Here is a 16,080-nt window from a genome sequence, read left to right as displayed (position 1 = left end):
AGCCCATGGGGAAGTGATGGGGAATGTGCCTGTGATTATCAGGAAGCTTTCCATGGATCAGTTATCTGTTAGTTGATCGGACACATTTTTTTAGGATCAGTGGATATTTGAACAGCATTACCTTCATGTATGAAGTTTATTCTTCAAAGGCTACTTAGTCTGCTGTGTGTTTGATTTACTGTACAATATCTCATTTTTTGTCACAAGTTTTTTTCTATTATTTACTAGTAGGGCAGCGTGGACATTACTGGCTTTTTTAGATTTGTTATTGAATTGTCTGCAGCAGCTCTTGTATAACTGGTGTAGATTGTGGATTCCTTCAATAATTCCACTACTAAGAAAGTGATGGCAGTGATTGTGAGCAACAGAGCTCCATAAATTCTGACTCTAGTGATGATGAGTTCTATGGGTTCAACGAAAACTAGAAGAGTACTCGAACTTTAAAGTCTCCCTTTTGTTAATGACAGTGATGATGGTTCTTAATGCCACTGTTGACTGCTGTTCACTTTACAAGGTTGAAATACGGTATTACTGTATTCTGTTAGAGTTTATTAAATAGTTTAGTAAACCATTTGATTCAGAATATTTTTTTCTTGTTTTCCTCCTCTAAAAACTAGGTGCGTCTTATGGTCAGGTGTATCTTATAGAGCGAAAAATATGGTAGCTGTAAGCAAACTACAATTTTAAACATTTCAAGTTTAGTTTTACGAGCATTGCCTTCAGCGTGATAAGATAACTCACTCCAGAGCATTTTTTAGCTGGGAGCAAAGCTGAGAAGAGAAGTCAGTGAGGACTGATGTCGTGGTATGCCTGTGGAGAGATGTAGTGGACTGAGAAAACCGAGGACGGCTTCAGAGATAATAGATGCAATGTTCTTGCATTTTTGGTATTTTGCTTCCATCTTTATTTGAGTCTTTATGAATTGCTTTCCCTTCATCAGAATGAAATTGCTATATATAATTTCTCCCACCCCACCAAAAATAAGAAATAAAAAATAAATCCCTGCTATGATTTGGGAAGTACTAAATTTAATTCATCTCTTGTCAACTTTTCTGAGCAATGATTCCCTTTAAAACAGGCTAACATCTGCTTCATTTTCATTGGTGTACTATGTCCTACAGTATTTTATGCCATCTGTTGTGTCATAGATAAACATAACCAGTACAACAGTTATTCTTCCTTTTCTTGACTTCCTTATTTTGCCTCCTGCTCCCCCCATTTCAGATGAGAAAATGTTCTGATTTGCTTTTCTCATGTCATCAAACCTAGTGGTCAGTGCAAAGGTCAGTTAAAAGTCACCCATATCAGCACAAATGCTTCTGTTAGAAAGCTTCTCTTAGAATTAAACTGATTCAACCTCCTTACCAGGGAGGTTACTTTAAGGGGGAAATCTGCTTGATTCCCTGGTTTTTGTCCTGGACCATGCTGAATCAGACAAAAGTCCTACCTAGTCCAGCCTTCTGCTAGACTATATCAGGTTAGGAGTGCTGAAGACATCTTTTTCCCCTAACTCTTCCCTGAGCGATGATTTTAATATCCATATTTGAATGGCAGGTATGTTAATTAGCTCTTCTCAAAACCAGATAAATCTACTAGCTGTCTTGTTTAAGAAACATAGAAATGCATCTCTGAGATTAAAGTTTGTCCTTTCAAGATGAAATTAGCCAGCCTGATCTATTAGCTGGCCTTTCCCTGCCATCTAATTGATATCATTCTAGATTCTCAGGCTTTTTTTTATTTTTGGATGATGGGAAACTATATTTTATTAAACTAAAAAAGTGCTTTTTATCTGACCCAAATGCAGAATCATAATATCAAAGAGTGGAAATACTCTTGTACTCAATTTCAGAGAGAATTCTTGTTATCTTTCTCTTTAATCCTTTCTCTTTAGTTAATCCTTTCACTTTCATTAAATTCTTTTAAAGTTGACATCTGATCCAAATGGAGTGCAAAATAGTCAGAATGTTGCCATAGTAATCAGTGGTATGATTCAGTGGCTTTGAATTGTTGGCAGTCAAAATTCTTTGACGATTTGGATTATTGCGTTACTCTAGTTCTCCTTTCCTTTTGCCACATACTCAGAGTAATAGATTATGTCGGGGTGTCCTTGAACCAAAGCTGTGTACTACTTCAGCACCAAAGAGTTTGGCTCATATTCATGATGCCAACAAAATGAAGCAGGTTCAGGCTTTTCAGGTTACCTCTGACAGGTCAGCAGAAATTGCAGTGCAGAATGGCAACATATATTGATAGATGATTGAATGAAAATTTTTGGTACAAATATAGGTCTCCCTGAACTTTATGCACCAAGCCTAGAATCTGCGTAAATGTCAATGGCCATCCCTTCATCACCTTTATTAATGGGTATATTGCTTTTGCAGGATCTGTATAGGGCTAATAGTTAATAGAACAATACCACCAGCCCCCCTCCCCCAAAAAAGTTTGAATTTCAAACGTGTCCCATCTGAAATCCTAAACACAATTAGGAGCATTATTTTCCCAGTAAAAAACTCATGAACTCCTAATTAATTTCAGAAAAAGTGTGTGTGTGTAGAAACACATGCACTTATAAAGACATTTTAAAAATGTATTTTAATGTTTTAGTCAACAGGTAAAAATTGCAGAAAAATACACATTTTTGCACATTCTTCTTTTTGAATGTAAAGAAAAACAGGGCACAAACAAAAACAGGATCAAGACCCTGCTGCTGTTAGTAAATGAACCCAAGGAGAGAGAAAGCTCATAGAAAATCCCTGGGAAAAGGGCAAACAGTTCAGATTGCAAGCTTGGAATAGCAAAGCTAAGCTATGAAAATTACCAGCTTTGGATATTGTAAATGGAGTGCTTCTCTCCAGTGCTGCTTTCTAGGAAGTAGTCAATATATACAAGGCCAGCTCAATGTACTGGAACAAAAGAATTAGACAAGCAAAAGCTGTGATCAGTCTACTTAGAGATGGTGATCAGGTCCCCACGTTGGAAAGACACACTTGGAATTCAATGAACCACATTCCAGATATGACATACGTTAACTGCATCTGCTACATGGAATGAGGTTTCAGGGGGGAAGGACATGCAGCAGCATATGAATTCAATGCTGGAAATTATGGACTGGTTGTGGAAAATAAAGTAGGAAATGAAAGACAGCAGTATTTCATCTCTCTTCCTGTGCAGAGTTCCCAAGTGTGCATGAGAGTTTCATTTCAGGTCACAAATCACTTGGAAATGCCTTGAATAGGAACACAAATGGAGCACATGCTTTCTAAAAACATTTGCGAATTCTTGAACTTGTGTTCCTACTTGCAAGATGTGCACTTGATAAATGTGCAACTTTATCAAAATGCAGCACTTTCTCCATTTGTACAATGTTTAGCACAGGGCTGCAAATGTTAGTAGTGGTGACTTAAACCAAGCAGCAAAGTGAAATTTTGAAAATTCTGTGAACTTGAGTATTCCTGTTTGTCCTAACTTTCCATGAACTATATGACACCCTGCATGATTATGCATAAAATTTAGATCTATATCTAAGGCAGTCTAAACAGTAAATAGTAAAGAAGAAAATAATCAAGCTACAAAACACATTGTTATTTAAAGTTTGGTTATAGAAATGATGCATGCCCTGGAGAACTAGAACCAATGCTAGAATGAGCCAAATATACGATGATAAGTATAAGATACAACCCCAGAAGGGACAGCAAGGTGATTGAAGACATCAGGTAGAGGAGACAAATCAGGGTGCAATTTCACTGCAGGAAAACCAAACACAGAGAAAAACACACTGGACCTGGAACATCAAACAATGCAAGTGGGCATGAAGAGTGGAAAACCAAAGGGCCAAGGGGACAAAATATGAACCCATGGACTATATCAGCTGCTTCCAAGTTATTCAGCTTATCCAGCTGGCACATTGTTTCAGGGTTATTGCTATCCAGTTTTGGGTTTTTGTTTTTTGTGCATTTGCTTCTACCTTTCCAAGCTGTTCCAGCATCTTTCTGATCTTTTGCTTCTGGACAAGGATGATGTTTCTACTTTCTTCTTGTTCAACCTGAATGCCAAGGTGGTGTATGATTTTTGTTCAGTTTGTGGGTAATTTTGTGATTGTCCCTTCCTTCTTTATCAAGCAATGACATTATGTACATACATCAGGATGCAAATCTGTCTGCCTTCCCTTTCTTTGAATCCACCTTCAAACTTTGTATAAGGCAACATGGTTGATCTATCTCTCTGCTGCTGGAAGTTTCTAAATTGTGCTGCTTGGTGGTTTGTTGGCAAGTGTTAAATGTTCTACAGATGGTTTCTATCAAGCAACAATGGGCATTATCAGAATATGTCCTGGGCAGCTGAAACATTGGTTCATCAACCCTTTTCCAGAAGCTTCCAGTGGCCTCACCAGAATTAAAGCTCGGAGTCTCAAATAAAAAACACACGGCCATAACACTGTTGTATGGAGAAACAGCATGGGTAGCCATGAACAATGCAAGCAAAGAGGCAATTTGCCTATATCAGTTATTTTCAAACATGGGAGTGGATATGCATCGTTATGGGAGACAATTATGGGAGACATTATGGGAGTTCATAAATCCTCACACTGAGCAACCTGTCATGAAGAATCTCCTATTACACAACCTGGAGGAACAAAGGAATGTGGGACATTGCTACTGCCTGTTAGAGGAGACAGTAGCAGACAGGTTGATTCTGAAATACAGAGTTTCCAAACCCTGTAGTACAGTGATCAACGTACAATGGAGAAGTGGTGTTGGTGGCATGATGGCACAGTATTGCTCTAAAAAGGAGTTCAAGCTATGAGTTAATTTCTCTGTAGAGTTTTATAAGAATTAGTAAATACAACAACAGTTACTCAGAATGCAGTCCAAATAAACAGCCCTGGGTTATACCTAACTGAAATACCATTCTTTTTAATAATTCTATTCTAACTAGATGCAATCTTCAGGATGTATGAGTGCAAACAGGGGTCATGGAGGGTGTTGACTAGTCCCAGGTCCTGTAAACTGGGGTTCTCATGTATATGGCACCTTACATCTCACTCTATTTAATGGTAATAATGCATCTGTTCCCTTAGAAACCTTCAAACCTGTTTTGCTGTACTATTGTATGCTTTTCGCTGCTTATCTGGGAGACTGTTTAAAACAAGTCCTTAACTTTCTAGCTTCAGTGTATTTTATTCAGCAGCTTCTGCTAGCATGGACATCATCAAGATATAGAACTTCATTTATTTATTTAGTTTTACATCTATATGCTGTTTTCATAACCCTTCAGGGTTCTCTGGGTGGTGCACAGTGCAGAATGAATAAAAATAATGTATGGATTTTAAACATGAATAAAAATCAGATGAATAAAATGTATGAATAAAAACCATACAGTAAAGTACAATAAAAATATAATACAGGCTAATAGACAACTACAACAGTCAGTAAAATTACTTCAGGCACAGTTGTGATAAAACAATTATTACATTTTCTGACAATATAAAATATTCATTCAACAGTTCTTAAAATGCCGGATGAATAAAAACGCCTTTCCTGGTGCTGGAAAGAACAATGAGGGCTAGCAACATTCCCTGGAGATGTATACTTTCTGGAAAGTTCTAATAGAAGAGAAATATGCTAAATGAAATAGACTGTCCTATTTCTCATGCAAGTTCACTTTAGTATGGTTTCTACCTTTTTTCCACTTCTCCCTTAAAACAGATTTTTGACTGCATAACAGCAGAAATTCTGGTCTTCCCATCCCTGTACCTTCCCATTAAAGAAAAGCTATACTGTTGCTCTTGTTCGGCTGGTGTTAGAAACATATGCTTGCTAATTTCAAACATGACAGTTCTCTGACTCAGACTATCTATAATTAATTTCTGATCCAGAAGACCCATCGCATTTATTAAGAAGGAGATTTGAGATTGGGAGAAGTGTCCACACTCCCTTTAATGATTAAGTAGCAGTGAAGTTGTAGTGACTCCGTGGGAATGGGAGAAAGACAATCTAGACAAAGTTCCATAAATTGCAGGCTGATATTACGGAGGCTGGAGAATCTTTGCGTGCCATAGAGTTTGTGACTAAACATCATGTTTCTTCTCTTTCCTTTTCTGGGGGTGAACTGGAAGTGATCTTCCCACTGTCTCCTCCAATCCAGACATAATATATTTCAGCACGCAGCTGCACATGGAGGGAGGAGGATCTTTGCAGAGTAAGAGAAAAAGTTTCCCTCTCTTGATGCAGACATTGTAATGGGGGCTATTGCACTGAAATCCCTGGAGGTCCAAAATTAGAGACAACTAAGCTCCTTAAAAGACAGCTCTCAACCCTGAAACATATGACCTGGTGGAAGTACTACCGAGCATATGTAGAAAGCATTTATTCTGCAAACTTAATCAGTTTCTGGTATCGGAGATAAAAGTTCAGGACTTCTAAATTCCCTTCTGGGACTGTCTTGAACTGTAGCATCCTACTAACATATCATTGGGAGGGGGTTGGGGGCAGCTTGTCTGCTAAAAAGTCTCCCGTTGCTAAAATTACAAATATACCAAAACAAGGAAATTTGGCTTGTTTGAGCTCATCAGCTTTCCCTTCCACTTCCAAGCTGAGTCAAGAATGTATTTATTCATTTATTTGTTAGGTCTTCCATCTTGATCTTGCTAGGATTCAGTGGTGACCCAAACTGCTCATGTAAGTCTTACCTGCAGTTTGGTCCTGAAGTCAGTAAAGATTGTTTGCAAGTATGCATGTTAAAGACAATATAGCTGAACTAGATTGCAAGGCTTGGGGATTGCAAATTATGAAAATATGGGGGATGCTGGAGGTTGGATGACTTTTTATCCATCTAAGCCTGGATAGTATTGTGCCCTAGGAAGAGGAAATAGTGCTGAAAACATGCATTGAGCATTTATGAGCAAACCAATTGCATATTAGACTTGGGGAACATTCTATTTCATCTTTCCATTGAATGAGCTACATAAAACAATGTACTCATGCAAGTGATAACAGTACAAAGTTGGGACCCATTTTTGATTCAGGGAGGATAGGAAGATGAGGCAGATCGAGTCAGATGGCTCTGTGGAATACAGTAATTGAAAAGGGATGAAACTTGATAGTACAAAGTATACAAGAATAAAAAGAATAATAAAAAAGGATCGGGAGACTATGAAGCTTTCCCTCTGTTTATTTGAATTATTTTTGAGATCCTGGAAGAGCCAGAGAGAGAGATCTGGGGATTCACTTATCACAAAATAGTAATGAGTCATAAACGCAAAGTAAGTACAAAGAAAGCAAACGCGTCCCTGCAGTTTGTTAGGTGAGGCAGTGCATGCAAGAAAATAGTAATACCATTGTGCAAAGCATTTTGAATAGTTTGCACAATTATTCATACAGAAAGTAAACAAATCAGAAATGGAAACTATTAGAATACAGGAAACAGAAACAAACAAACAAAAAGGTCCTTTTAAAATTGGAGAGATTTTTAAATTTCCCTGATGCTTTAATATAGTTATCATGTTGGATTAGCATGCAGAGAATTTTAAATGTGATGTTTCAATTGTTAGTTTTTCTAACATGCAATATTCACTGCAGTAGAAGGCAGGAAGGTGCTTAGCCAAGCTCAGACAGGTGATTCAATAAAACTAAGTTTCTTCTGTGAAGTTTTCTTGGTTCAATAATCCTTGTTTATTTTATAAATTATGTTCTGTGTGAGTACCTGCAGTATTGCTGTTATCTTTATGGGCTTTTTATTTTTTATTTTTGAGAATGGCTTACACTGTTTTTTATTTGTTTAGCCTAATTTTCAGAAATATGTTCAAAACTCATGCCACTTGGTAATAAAGAAACTTTTTAAAAGACTAATGTACACAGAGAAGTTTATTGTCTTTGTGAATAATACTAATGGCAGCCTGAAATCCAGATACATCATAAAACATTCTGCATATTTGTATCTGATCAGAACTTAAATACTGACAACACAATGCTAAATGCATGTTTTCTGAACTTTGCAGACCAGCTAGTTATATGAACTTGCATCTAGTGATTTCAAGGCAGTTTAAATTTTGGAGGATGCATTACCAAGAAAGTTGGACTGTTTGCCTAAGGTAGCATGGCAATCGCTACATTTTTATTAGGTTTTCTTCTACGTCATGAGTTTTGAAGTCGAATCTGATATTGGCTACTTACATCAACATAAAGTCATGGACTTTAATTTTGTTCACTATTCTTTTACCTGACTGTCTTTAGAGCCTTCTGAAGAAAATCACTAGACTTTACAGTGCACAGCCACGCATATTTGGAGATAAATTATATTGAGCTTAGTGTTACTTGTTTCTGAATAGGTATGTCTGGGATTGTTCAGCTTTTCTCTATGCATAACTGTGTTACAATATTCTTTGGCTGTAAGGTTATACAGGTTCCATTAAATCATGTCTTGTAAATAGTCTTCTTGACAGGGTTATGTTTATTACTGGAATCTGTATGTTAGAAGCATCATTTATAGTGAAAACTTAAACTATGGATGAATGTGAAAATAAAAATAAATACCTTTCTAGAAAGAATGAGACCACTCATATGACTTGGAATGTACACAGTAAGTACAGGGTAGAGATTGTTTATAGCCATTGCAACACAATCAGTATCCTGTATTTGTGAATATACATTTGGTCCACAAACATCTTATTTTCCTCAAATTTCTGTTCACTGTAATGTATGAACAAATGCATCTGTATATGGGTATTTGATGCTAGGAATGGGCTGTTCATTCAACTCCTGGTTTCTATCTTTTTATATGTGTTTACTCATTCAATTTTAGAATTAATGTGCACTTTTTTCTTCTGTAGGATGTTGCAGTTCTTGCAGATTAGCCCTGGCTCCAGTCATCACTAGGTCCAATGACTCTTCAGGGGAACACCATGCCTAGATTGGTGCTAGTGCATCAGCAGGCAGTCACACAAATAGCATCTGAGATTGCCTGTTCATTCACAAAATTGCTACCATGATGTGTGCGGTCCCAAAATGTTAACTGGGAGAACATCTGTTAACTGACATAACTACTATCATTGATATTTATGACTGATTATATAAATACAGAAGTAAAATGTGTAATTACAGAGATAAAATAAGTAAGTTTCATCAACAAGAGGCAGTTGCAAAGCAATTCAGTTGCAATGTTTAGATAATGAAATCCTGACTTAAAAACTCAACGTACGCACATGCTAGGATTCTATTATCCAAACACAGCCAATTCTATTTGTGTATATGCACAGGTATAAATGGTTATGTTGGCTTTTTGTACTGTGCTTTGAAAGACTGTCCTTTCAGGACTGCATTGCAGGTGCGACTTCAAGGTTATAAGAGACGTTAACTTTGTTGAAATTTGTGCTTACTACACAAATTTTCATGGGGAAAGCAATGCAAGTCATGTCTGAAACAGCTAATAGAAAGAATGGATGCGGGCCACATACTAGAAATGTACAGTATAGACTTAAATTACTTAGCAAAGATTGGGGTAGAGAGAGAGGCTTGGAGTGAAAGAATGAGAATGATTCATCAAATAAAATAATCACACCTGCCAAATTTCAGATGACAGCCCCATTTATAGGCCACAGGAAAATTAAGGCAAGACATAATGCAATATTCCATGAGACAACAGTAAATGCAATGGAAGAGAACACTATGCTTAAAAACAAATGATATACAAGAAATCCAATTTGAGTAAATGCATGTTGGAAGGAGCGTTTTACCCAGAGCATTTTTTCTACATTTTACGGATACCATGTTCTCAGTCAGCACTCAGATCACTTCAGGGATCTTTTGTTAGTCCATAAAGGAGACTCTTGGCCTTGGAAAGATGTAGAGTGATAACAGTTAGTGTTGCCAGTTAGGAGTGCTTTTATATTGCTTGTTCAATGCACAATTGAAAGCAAAAGTAGGAAGAAATTTCTTTTCTAAACAGTGTTGTATTAGTTTATCAGCTTCCTTGCACAACAAACTCTGTGCTTTCAAAACAGCCTGCTGATAGATTGTGCCCCAATTGCTATTTATGTAAGCCTTTGTTTGACTTTTTTACCTCTGTCTATCCACCCATCCACCCATCCATCCATCCATCTATCTAGAATAGAATCAAAGAATCATAGAATAGCAGAGGTAGAAGTCTGTCAGGTCCAACCTCCTGCTCACTGCAGGACACCAAGTTAAACCAGCCCTCTCAGGTGGCTGTCCAGTTCAGTTAAAGTAACAGCTTGGCATATTTTGCCAGATTTGACATTTTCCTAGAGAACAAATAAAGAACCCAGCGTGGTGTACTATTAAGGTTGTAGAACTGGGACACCAGCGATCTGGGTTCTAGTCCCCGCTCAGCTGTGGAGCCAACTAGGTGACTGTGGGTCAGTCACTGAGTCTCCGCCCAACCTACCTCACAGTGATCTTATTGTGGCGATAAGGCTGTGAGCAGGAGGAGGGGAATGATGCAAGCTGCTTTGCATTCATAAGAAAAAAGTGGGCTATAACTCTAACGAATAAATAAATGAAACCCAACAACTAGCGGCAGGGTAAAACCTGTTTTATGTAGTATAGAAAAGCTTGGACATAAAAAGAAAATATGTCGTATATTTGATATGTCATGTTTTGTTCCAAGGAAAGCAAAGAACTTTGGCCATCCTAGAATGACTAATGGAATTCTGCTCTATTAAGCATTTGTCTGGGGTAAAACAGCAAATTCACAGTGAATACTACTGAGTTTCTTTTGCTGCTTCCCCTTGGATACTCAATATAGCCAAGGAATCTTTCTCAGTATGTACTTAAATTCCATTTCTTTCAAAGCAGATTGAATGAATTACTTCCTCCATTGATTATGTCCAATGTATGGTATAATTTTGGTCCAACTGACACAAATGGGGCACTCAGTACCAATCTCAGGTACATCTGTTGATGATACTCAGGCATAATATACTGTTTTTCTCTTCTGCTTTTCCCTCTCCCAGGCTCTGTAGCCACAGCATGTCGTGATCCTGGAGTCCCCATGAATGGAACCCGAAATGGGGATGGGAGAGAACCTGGAGATACCGTCTTATTTCAGTGTGACCCTGGCTATGAGTTGCAAGGAGATGAGAGAATAACCTGCATTCAGGTAGAAAATCGGTACTTCTGGCAGCCCAACCCACCAGTCTGTATAGGTATGCAGAAACAAAGAGAAGAGAACTGCTTTTCTGTCTCTGGAAACATGTTATGGTTACACAGCAACAAGCTAGTTAACCATGTAGAATTGGAGGGCAAGGCATTAGGCCTTGATGGGGTAGTACTTTATCTTTTGCAGAGTTCTTGCAGGTGAAAAAATATTAGGAGGCACTCTGCTTAGAAACTCATACTTCAAATAAGGAGCAGCTCAAGAGCCTCTTAAGGAAATGGTAGGCTTTATTCTTAAAAGTGCTCAGGTTACAGTTATTAAACCTAATGTGTTTTTAATGCAACCTCTCTTTATCAGAAGGAAAGGCTATCCTTGTGTCCTGAATAAGATGTTCTTTTTTTCTTTCTGGGAGAAGGAGAAGGAAAATCATTGCCTTTGAGAACTGTGGATACACTAGAAATGCATTAAACCCAGTTAAAGCAATGGGAATGTTTTAAGCAGCCATTTCTATGGTGGAAAATTGGACTATATGACTTAAAGAAATGAATGAATAAAACCTAACTTTTTTGTTAAGATGGTTGGTTGGCCTTGACAAAGTTTTTGTCTCTCAATAACATAGTGGCTAAATATTTTCACAGTTTCTGCCTTCCACCCATCCTTGCACATACCAATACAGAAAGACAGACAGACAGACAGAAGGAGGGGGAAAGTGAATAAGCCTTTGTAATATATGCTTGGCTGGCCCTTTGACATTTTAGGATAAAATTTACAGGGATCTAAAAAAAACACCCAATTGTCTCCTTAGAACCATAGTTGCACATAAGCAATTTCTCACATAAAGCTAAATGAGAAAGTAGTCTGTTAACCCAAAGACATGCGAACAACACTACTTCAAGGTTCTGGACAGGTACAACTTTAGTCCCAGAGTAACATCACTGTTACTGTAAAAGGCAAATATATAATTTTTTATTTAAAACTTTTATATGCCCTCCCTTATGCATAGCATCTTGGGATGGCTCACAAGCATAACTAATAGCATGAAGATCATAGCCCTGAAATAACAGGACTCATTTAGAATATATAAGAAATATTTAAAAAGGGGTGGGGTAGAAGGGAAAAAAGAACATTCCCTATCTCCTTGCATTTTATCAGTTAATTTACCTTATACAAAGTTGTAAATAGTCTACAATTATTATTCAGCTCAACAACAACCTGGTTCATTTGCTTCTGTTCTCTCCATTGAATGACAACTTACCCACTACAAGGCTAAATCAACATTTCCATGGAAAATTGCACACTCATATATTTGTACAGGTAAAATATAAATTGTGAAGAAGCCTATTCTTAGTGCCTCCCAAGTCTGTTATTTTTTTCTATTGAATTGTTTGATACTTACGGATTTAAATGAAAACTTGCCAAACAACTGTTATGAAAATCATTTTAGGAAAACTGATGAATTTGCATTATTATTTCTGTGAGATAAATATGTTGTGCTCTTTGAAAATATTTAATGTTAGTAGGAAGTCAGAGAGGTTTGCAGTGACCAAATATCTAAGAACTTTCTTTTCTGTTCAAATCAAATTTACCCCCTGCCCACAAAAATCATGGAACAAAGACTTTAATAAAATAATGTGCTTTCTCTGATTATTCATGGTTTAAGAAGACAGCAATGATTAGATCATAAAACAGATATTCATTCTATATTCTGCCTGTCAAAATGTATGAATTGTACAGTCCATTCAAAATTTTTCAGCTGTTTGGATCCACATCACCAATGGTTCTGCAGCATCTAATGAGATTTATGTTTCATTCAGTGTCCTGGCACAGTTTCCACGCCATTCTAAGTATTCATTTAGTAGTGCAGCTTGAAGGTGTATAGTGGGTTAAAAAGTCTTATATCATAATACATTCTGAAATGTTAGTGCCTGGCCACTGTTGGCACAAATTGCCCAGTGTGTATTATTCAGTGCTTATTGCTTAAAGGTGCATAAACATAAATATGTCACTGTATAGCTTTATGTTAGTTTGATCAGTCACACTAAAGGCCAAAATAGATGTGACATTAACTATGTGAATTGGCACCAGTGGGATGCAAATAGCACCTCGAGTGATTTTCAGACATAGTGAAATCACATTTATGTTACGCCTAAAATTGGTACTTTCTAGACCTATCATGTACCCATCAGATTTACTGACTGATTCTTTGTGAAGGGATCATGAGAGGTGGACACACAATTTAAGGAAAAAGGTCACATTAATTACAACCAATAAACAATAGAGGCAATAAGAAGTAGAGATAATGGTTCTCTACGGACATCGAAAATAGCAGTCCTTGTCTAATACAAAGTGAGACAAGTAGTAGGTAATGCACAGCAGCCAGCTCTGTGGAATAATTCCTATCTACCGCCTACTCCGGATGTTTTGGTCCAAACAAAATCCTGAATTGGCTCTTTTGACCTTTGCCTGAGAAAGTTCAGAGCCCTATTAGCTAAGTGTAGCCTGAAGAAACTCATCTAACTACTTCTTGCTCTATGAAGTTGTGATGAGGATAGCAGCCAACCAAAAGGGCGATCACAGAGAGGGTGAGTTGCTCCACGCTAATGATGGATGCTTTTTCCTCATACATAATGTTGTCTCTGTTCAAAAAACACAATATAATCCAACCATACCCTGGAACAGGAGGGTGGGATGTGAGTTGGTGGGAATTGCTTCTAATGCTATTCCAGTCTAAGCTGGTACATTTTTGTTTGGTAAATGAATGGGGATATTCAGAAGTTCAGAAACGTTTTCTTTCTTTCACAAAGTAGGTACACTAGAAAGAAATAATTTAAATTCTCTCCAGCATCAAAAACAACATTGTGTATTGCATTAAAAGTGAGATAACGCAAAGGGAAGGGAAGCATGGATGTAAAGGGAATTAAACCTTTAATCATTAAAAAATTTCTTAGAGCAGTATCCACTGCTGTTGTGGTGGAAGAAATGAATGTTAGTGCAACCAAAATCCAGCCCAAACTGCTGCTTCTCTACTGGGACAAATCAGTGGAGCTTGCAGAATGATGCCCACCAACTCTGCATTCTAAAAATTATATTTTTATACTCAGGTAGTTTTCTGAGTTGTCCTATAAAATGGCTGATACTGGCAGATTACTAGCATTGGACACTGTTCGCGAGCAGTCTAGCACACACCTACTTGGGTGCTCATTTTACACAATAAATTTTACTTTGGAGTAGATATGTACTGACTTGTGCTGTTAAGTCTAGAGAGCAAACTCAGGTAGCTTTTATATAGATTATCTGCTCTGGCATCCAGTCCTCTCACTTCCTGGCAAATGGATGGGGAAGAAATGGAGGTAGTGACAGATTTTATTTTCCTGGGCTCCAAGATCACCGCAGATGGGGACTGCAGCCAAGAAATTAAAAGACACTTGCTCCTGGGGAGGAAAGCTATGGCAAATCTAGACAGCATACTAAAAGGCAGAGACATTATCCTGCCAACAAAAGTGTGTATAGTCAAGGCTATGGTTTTCCCAGTTGCAATGTATGGCTGTGAAAGCTGGACCATAAGGAAGACCGAGCGCCAAAGAATTGAGGCCTTTGAATAGTGGTGCTGGAAGAGACTCCTGTGAGTCCCTTGGACCGCAAGGCGATCAAACTGGTCAGTCCTAGAGGAGATCAACCCTGATTGCTCTTTTGAAGGCCAAATCCTGAAGATGAAACTCAAATACTTTGGCCACCTAATGAGAAGGAAGGACTCCCTGGAGAAGAGCCTAATGCTGGGAACAATAGATGGCAAAAGAAGAAGGGGACAGCAGAGGATAAGGTGGCTGGATGGAGTCACTGAAGCAGTTGGTGTGAGCTTAAGTGGACTCCGGGAGATGGTGGAGGACAGGAAGGCCTGGAGGAATGTTGTCCATGGGATCACGATGGCTCGGAAATGACTTTGCGACTAACAACAACAAAAACACCCATACTTGGTACAGCTTTCCTGCTACATTTCCTTTCTTACCCTGTCCATGATGATAGCACACAGGCTAATGGTTCCTGTTGTGCTCAGGGCCAGCTCCAGGGTTTTAAGTCGTCTTGGGTGAGACACTCTTAAGGGGCATCTTCCCTCACTGAGTCTCTTGTATCCATGTACTATTGTACAGTGGTACCCATGTACTATTGTGCATTTCTTCTTTTCCATCATTGACAATGTCCAGTGATTGTCAAGTTGCTTGCTTGTTAGGCAGAGAACTAGTGAGCAAGTGAGCAATGACATCATTGCCCCTTCTTCCCGCCCACTGTTGTCTGGGCCAGGGTAGGAAGCAGGTAAAGAAGCAGGCTGCACTGGTGAAGTGGAGGGGTATCACTAGAAGGCTCTGGTAGCGACGACCCAATCAAGCCTAGCTTGATTCGTATTGCTCATTGCATGTTAATGCTCAATGTTACTCATTCAAGTCCTTCTGCAGTCTTGCATCCTGACATGTGCAGAGACACTACAACTGGAAAAAAGAAAGGAGACGATCACTAGATTGGGAGCATTTGTCTTTTAGATTGAAAATGAATTATCTGTACTTGGTATGCTATCCCAAATTTCTGTAGAAATGAATAACTTACCATACCATGTTGCTAATTCTAGTAAAAAATACCTAATTTTGTTGAGTTTACATCAATCTTGAGATGGTCTCATATACAGCTATAATTAAACTGATTTATTTGCAGTTTGCTTGTCATTTTAATGACATTTGTCATATGAATTATTTGTTGTGCTTCATTATGCAATAATGCTATAATCACAAATTTCCAATGCTTGATCTTTTGTTTTATCTTCTGTTGGGTTTCATAGGAATCCCATGTGATAGATTTTACTTCTTTTGATGTGAATTGCTTAAACAAATTAGCTTATAAAATAGGAAGAAATTGACAGACTTTTGCTGCCTATCATCAGTGGTGCAATAGTCAAATTATATCTTCCTTTTTCTGTGT

General features: G+C 37.9%; 1 protein-coding gene across 1 annotated transcript in view; it reads left to right on the top strand.

Annotated features, from left to right (window-relative positions):
• CSMD3 (CUB and Sushi multiple domains 3) overlaps positions 1-16,080 on the top strand; it is a 650,552-nt gene that overhangs the window by 459,775 nt on the left and 174,697 nt on the right. Inside the window, exon 28 of the mRNA XM_044421466.1 lies at positions 10,970-11,161. Coding sequence (XP_044277401.1) covers positions 10,970-11,161 — 192 coding nt within the window. The remainder of the gene's footprint in view (positions 1-10,969; positions 11,162-16,080) is intronic.

Source organism: Varanus komodoensis, unplaced genomic scaffold (assembly GCF_004798865.1).
Source record: "Varanus komodoensis strain SLA01 unplaced genomic scaffold, ASM479886v1 scaffold12, whole genome shotgun sequence".
Taxonomy (NCBI): domain Eukaryota; kingdom Metazoa; phylum Chordata; class Lepidosauria; order Squamata; family Varanidae; genus Varanus; species Varanus komodoensis.
The sequence above is the reverse complement of the archived record's forward strand: the minus strand, read 5'-3'. Positions and strand labels throughout refer to the sequence as shown.